The sequence below is a fragment of the Gambusia affinis genome, linkage group LG10 (assembly GCF_019740435.1).
Source record: "Gambusia affinis linkage group LG10, SWU_Gaff_1.0, whole genome shotgun sequence".
Lineage (NCBI taxonomy): Eukaryota > Metazoa > Chordata > Actinopteri > Cyprinodontiformes > Poeciliidae > Gambusia > Gambusia affinis.
In genome coordinates, this window is record NC_057877.1 from 9034706 (window position 1) to 9041565 (window position 6860).

At 36.8% G+C, this 6860-nt stretch overlaps 1 protein-coding gene across 2 annotated transcripts; it reads right to left on the minus strand.

Annotated features, from left to right (window-relative positions):
* Positions 1-165: 165 nt before the first annotated feature.
* Positions 166-4690, minus strand: LOC122838587. Of its 2 annotated transcripts, XM_044129329.1 has the most exons (5): positions 4572-4690; positions 4022-4393; positions 3680-3733; positions 2857-2997; positions 166-671 (listed from the first exon to the last, which is right to left on the minus strand). In XM_044129329.1, exons 1-5 carry the CDS (start codon positions 4612-4614, stop codon positions 520-522), a joined length of 762 nt encoding a protein of 253 aa, XP_043985264.1. In that variant the 5' UTR covers positions 4615-4690; the 3' UTR covers positions 166-519. The 2 variants fall into 2 exon arrangements, with proteins under 2 accessions (XP_043985264.1, XP_043985263.1); XM_044129328.1 differs by lacking the exon at positions 3680-3733 and having other exon boundaries at positions 4572-4675.
* Positions 4691-6860: the final 2170 nt, after the last annotated feature.

Consider the following 6860-nt stretch of genomic DNA (forward strand, 5'->3'; position numbering starts at 1 on the left):
GTGACTACACCATACCTTTTCCTTTAAAAAAAAAAAAAAAGCTCCTCCACTTTACAGCCAATCAGAGGAGAGGGAAATTCCTCGAATGCCAAGTGTTTTCATCTTATATAATGTATAACATAGTTTTCTAATTTTATAAAAAAGAAGAAAAAAAACGTATCCAAATGACGAGCAGAAAAATATCAGCTTTAATAACTTCAATATAAAAAGTCACAGTAAAAAAATAAAAATAAAAATAATTAGATCTGTATATAACTCATTATTTTTGTTCACTTAACATGCAAAAATATTTACAATTTGATCATGCACACAGATGCTGAGATGTAAAAGAAAATAATAATAAAAAAAGTTTAGAAGTTCATAAAAGCATCAAAGTGCGTCATCTAGTGGCCAATAAAAGTCACTTCTCCATTACTTACAGAAGGCTTAATTTATAATAAAATTATGAAACAGAAATGTATCATGAGTTCGCATTCAGCTGATTAATGTCAGTCTGTCGGTCTGAGGTCCGCGGGCTCCTCAGTGTTTGTATCTCTGGTTTCTGCCCTCGTACCTCCGGGGAGAGATCGGCGTCCGCAAGTCCTGAGAGGAGGAAGCTGACTTCGGGTTGTCCGCAGGCATCAGCCGGGGTGACGGCTTACCCAGACGGGTGTTTGCGTAGACGGGCTCCTCTGGGGGGGAAGAGGAGACACGGTGAGCACAGCGAGGCTTAACATCAGGCCAATTAACCTGAGAAAATTATGTATTATTCTTATTCTTATTCTTATTCTTATTAGTAGTAGAAGTATTAATATTTATTTTTTATTTTTTGTGCAAAATATCTTATGGAAACTCAGGCAGCATAGTTATCTCGCAGAAGCTTATCTCTGATTAACAAAAAATAAATAAGTGACAAATAAAAAATAAAAATTCACAATAAATGTAGAAATTCTGCATTTGAAATATAAGAAATCATAAAAAACTGAAAAGTACTGACTAAGATTTCAGATGCACTGTTATTATTATTATTATTATTATTATTATTATTATTATTATTATTATTATTATTATTATTATTATTATTATTATTATTGTTGTTGTTGTTGTTGTTGTTGTTGTTGTTGTTGTTATAGTAATAATAACAATAATAATTATTGTTGTTGGATGCATTGATATTTTCTTAACATGGACATATAATAAAAAACAAGATAAAATTAAAATAAAACCTAGCAAAATCAACATCTAATATTTTCTTTATATTTGTTTTCATTTCTTTCAAAACTTACTAAAATTTTGGGTATATTCAGTTAATTAAGGTTTACCCAAATTTAAATAATTGAGAATTGATCAAATGTTGTTGAACTCTTTAGGCCACGACAGAATATATTTCTTCTTACATTTACATTTAAGTTACTTTAGCTGAAAATTAGAGTTAATTGTTGCAAGCTACAAACGAAGACGGCACTTTTTTAACCTTAAAATAAAATACATTTAATAAAATTAATTACTAAACATAACTTAGGAGAGAAAGCGTCAGTGACATCAGTGACTGATTGCATATTTTTTCTTCCAAGTTAGCAAAAGATCTTAATGTGGCAAATAAATAAATACATCTTTGCTGATACAGAAAGTAATTACATTTACTTACTCTCACCCTGCAGATATTCTCTAAAAGTCAGTTTATTCTGCTGTTTTCTACTTATCTGGATTAATTTGCTCACATAATCCAAACATGAAACAGAACCTGGACCTCGTTTTGTCATTGCTTAAACATTTGAATATTTTTTATTTTATTCACGCTCACTTACTAACCTAGCAAAGTCAAGATGTAAAGCATTGAGCAGTTCTCAAATTTATTGTTTCCTGTCCTTCGTAATCTCTTTCTAATGATCAAACACTGGCCTTCAATAAAAAGGCTCATTTCTCTTCTTTGTCAGTTTTGGTGGTCATAAAATCCTTTTTGTCCTGACAATAATTCTCTGTTCTCGTCCTACTTCTGTCTCCGCGGCCGTGTGGTCAAACCTGACGTAGGTCTGATTTCTGCCAGATGCCTCGCTGTCACGCCATGACACCACTGCAGCTATTCTGATTTCTCTGCATGATGCATTTCTTTTTTTTTTTTTTTGCAACATTTTTTATCAGGTGTTGCTGAAATCATCACTGATATCAAAATGATCTGCACCTATGAGCACCTTTTTTATTTTGATCTCGCCGGAGTCTGATGTCGTATTGGAGTGCTTCATAAAAAGGTGATGTTCATGTTTTTAAGTGTAAAAAAACTATTTAACTATTTAAGCTTCTTTTCTTATTTCCTTTCTGAAAGCGTTGCACCAATTTCTGGTCTGAGATCTGGCCAGCTGGTCGTGACCACTTCTCACAGTTTTTATAGACCCCCAGTGTGTGCGGCTCTGACTTTTAGTGAAAACCAAAGATAGATACTTACACTTACATTTGACTTTGTCTCACGCTGAGCTGCTAAACCACACAAACCCCCAGCTTGCTCAGTTCGAATTCCCCAGCCAGGACTCAGGCTCGGGACCTCCTGTTGCATTTCTACAACTTTTTGTCTTTTGTTCTGCCGCCCACAAGGATGGTCTGACCAAAACGAAAACCCGTCTGCATTTTACCTCTCCTTTCAAATGTAAATTGTAGCAGAGAAATGAATCAGCTACCGATCTGTGTTGATTTGATCTGACTCTGTTTAGTGATGTGTTTCTGTACCCTAACTGTTTCTTTGTCTTGTGACCTTTTTTTTCTCAGAGTATCTGCCATCCTCTGGCGTCTCTTACTTGCACAGAGCTTATCTGCAGAAACAGTTCAGTGTCGCACTGTCAGATGATTATCAACGCTTTCAAACCCAGAAAGAAAGAGAGGTACCTATGCTTCTGCTGCACCTCTTTTTCTGCACAACACAGGTGACCAGCAGGGCGGTCACGACAAGGACGAAAGATGACGCCCCCACGACGATCCACATCCACAAATTCTCGCTCTGGTCACGGTCTTCCTTTTCTCTGGTCACTGAAAAAAGATTACATTTGTATTGTTGAACAACAGTCCTATTTGATAGGCTGAGATCAGTGTCAGGATGTGGGTGTTTTATGCACAGCAATCATCTAATTGAATATTAACCCAATTCTTCCTCTTCCTGTCCATTAAAAGAACAGTAGAGGAAACTTATGACCCCAGTTTCAAGTTGAGTCAACAAGTATCACTAGAGAGTCGATAAAATAACACAAACAGGATCAGCAAGCAATATATTTGGGGGGAAGGGTACATTTGTAAGTACAGTTTTAAAAGTAACAATAATAATTTGGTGAAGGTAGCATCATCATTTTTAATTTAGTTAAATTTCTCTGGACAGTCAAATGAGTCTAAACTTGCAGATATTTAACTCCCAGTGGGGTTCAGCCCCTTAATATGGCAATCACTGGTCTAATGCTACATGTAGAACCATCTAAAACATCTCTCGTAAGCATGCAAGCGCTTCATATCTACTAATACTTCAATCAGGGTTGACGTATTAGTTAGCAAAACTATTGAATGAATTTCAGTTGGAGCTGCCACCATTGTAGACATTTAAATGGCGCCTACAGTGGAAACAATAACCAACTCAGATTTCATTGAGACCTAAAGACACAGAAGTGTTCATGAGAGCTGAGGTCTGGTCAACACGCCCGCTCACATATTCACGCACACACACCTTGGCTTTTCGTCGTTTGTGACTGAACCGTTGTTTTTTCCGTAAAGTTCTCCACTGTAACAAAGCGGCATGAGAAGCATTCATTCGGTTAGTGCAGGCCATAATTTTTGGAGCGTTGATTAATTCATTCGTTTGGTTATTCCTAAGCAAAGCAGCAAAATTAGCAATGCCATGAGCAATTAAAGCTTATAGTCAATTTCCTGCAACATTTTGACAGATTATTCTGCATTGAAAATCTGAACTGTACACTGTTTACAAAAACATTACAGTGTTACCGCTCTCAAATAACAACATTATTGTTTGTAGTGAAATGTTAGTTTTGCAGTGACAAGCAATACTTACCTATGACTTTAGTTTTGTTGCTCTGAAGCTGTTTTAGTCTGGGAATCTCTATTTTGACTTCACAATAGTACCATCCAATGTCTGATTCACTAATATTTGATAAGATGCATGACATGTTGTCACACATATCATTGCAGTTTTTTAATATAGTTCGATTACAGAGGGGGGTTTTTTTAGCCCTTTCAGTTAAATTTTTTCCAGAGGGCTCAAAATGCCAAGAGACCTGACATCTTTCAGCTTCTTCGTGATTCAAACAGCAGTGCAATTTCAGAGAGGAGCCTGGAGAAACTGTTCTTTCTCTTCGTCCCGTATCATTTGTTTCCTCCAAATTTAGTCGGTCCCCTCTTGTCAGTACCAGGGTTGCTCCTAACACTAAATATATAAAAGAAAAAAAGTGAAACTTTGTTTAGTTTCATTGATCTGTTTATGAGCAACAAAGGCAAAAACAAGCATGTAGAAGTTTTTCATCACTGCATGTAGTAAAACACCTTTTTTCATACTAACTTCAGCTTTGTTCTTGTTTTTTGATCGTTTAAGGTTCAACTCGTACCTGTTAGCAATGCAAGAATTGCGCCTTTGAGCCACATCTCCATCCTGCCTTGAGAGCGGTGGTCGTCCTCAGAGTCTCATCCTGTCTCGGCTGCCTTCCTCTGTGCATCAGACCGAGCTGCACGCTTAACACGTGTGGGGGTGGGTGGAAGAAACGGAGGAGTGGCTTTCTGCTAAAGGACTGTAAGACTGGAGGTGACTTTACTGGAGGAGGCTGACTCTAGTGGAGGTGAACATAAAACCTATGTAAGATGGAAACGAGTGTAGGCTGTCAATAATAATAAAAAAAACCTGAAAGAAAAACAGAAGGAAGTTGTTGGTTTTTTTTTTTTAACCCAAACTGTTGTTTCATAAGTGCCCTGAGTCAGAGGGCTTCAAAGTACATGTGCAGCCCGCATTTCTAAAGATGAATATCCTGCATGCTTCTGCGTCTCGGTGAGATAGACGTACATGAGCTAACTTGCTTCGTGCCATGTAATATAGACAGGCACCTCATTGACAGCTGGAGTGTGTGAAACCCCCTGTGGGTTTTGGTGCAGAAGGTGCTAAAACCTATTTCACATAATCCCCACAGTCACCTAAAAAGAAACATTTGGCTTCCTGTGTTAATAAGCAAACATGACGACCTGATGAACTTTTCCTATCAACTTCCACTCTTAAAGGACAATAAAGAGACAAGAACGGGCATAAACGATGACATGTTCAAATGCAATCTAATTTGACTTCAAGAAAAACACGCGAGAAAATTTCTATTTGGAGCAAGTTTATCTTGACATTTAATCATAAAAAACAAAACCTGTTCATTGCACTTCAAGAGCAGAGTTGCTCTTTTTGCTCTCATTTCATATCTGTGAGGAAAGATGAAAAATAAGGTCGGGTGAAGAAGCGTCTGAAGATCATAGGGGGATGTCAAACTTCTGCAACCTCAGCCTTTCTGATCTTTTGCTGCACACTGAAAGTAGGTCCCATCTTATGCACAGCAACGTTCTTCAGACTGTTTGCTTAGCTGAGCGGCTCTTACTTACATAGATGTAAATTGGTAATAATGAACAGATTAAACAGTTAAATAGTAAGTAATAGTGTAAAAACACAGTAAGTTTACAGAAATGTGTAAATTCCTCTTATTGCAAACTGACCTCATTGTATTTAGATGGCTTAAGTGTTTTCTGATTTGAGGGTGAATTATATCTCAGTCATATAAGCTGAATTTTGTTTTTTCCGTTGTTTTAACCTGATTCAATAAGTGATTCATATCTAATTTCCCAAAGTTAGATAATTTGAGAAATTAGTCAAATTAGCTGTCTGACAACATGAAGCAGACAAAAAGATTTAGTGTCTTGAACGAAATGAGGAAGAAAACCTTTTTTAAGGCTTTATGATCCCATTTAATGCATAGATACCCATCATCACCTATGAATGGAAAAAACTGAAACACTTCCTAAGAGAGGTCAGTCGATCAAAACTGAAGAGTCTTTGAGTCTTTGAGAAAATATTCTGTGGACTAAGAAGACTAAAAAAAAATGAACATTTCAAAAGGCTTTCACATCTTTGGTACAACAGACAACACACAGTCATACACGGTGGTGGTAGTGTAATGGTCTGGGGCTGCTTCGCTGCTGCAGGAATCAGAGGGACTTGCTTTGACTGACCCAGCCATGAATCAGACTTTTCTGCAGAATATCTTAAAGAAAAACGTCTGGCTGTTGATGTGTAACATTAAAATCCAACGAAGTTGAATTACAGGAGCTGGAAAATGACACGAAGCTGTAAAATCACTTTGAATGGCTCAAAATAATTCAAGTTTTGGAGTGGCCTAGTAAAAGTCATGACTTCAATCCTTCAGGTTCTGTGGCAGGAGCTTGATCAGATCTCGCTCCTAACAGAAAAAAACAAAAACATTGTGGCTAAATAAAAACAATCCTGCAAGACTCATTACTAAATTATCTCAAACTTTTGCTGGTGGTTGTTGCTGCTAAGGTAAAATCATTTAGCAGCTGAAAACTGTATTTTTTTTTATTTAGTCAGGTTTTCTTGTTTGCACTACTTTTTATACAGTCATGCAGTTACAGTAATGGAGTAAGATGCAGTTCAAATTAACTGGAAACTACTAGTAATCTTGCTGAATAAAAACCAGAAGTGAAACAAGCCAGAAGAGGAAGTAAAAGTAGCAGAAACATTTGTTTTTGGCAACCACTCTCACCCTACGAAGAAATATAAACGATACCCCTCTTGTAGTATGAGCTGCCACTATGAAACATAAATAACACATTTTTTCAGTTCCTATAAGCAA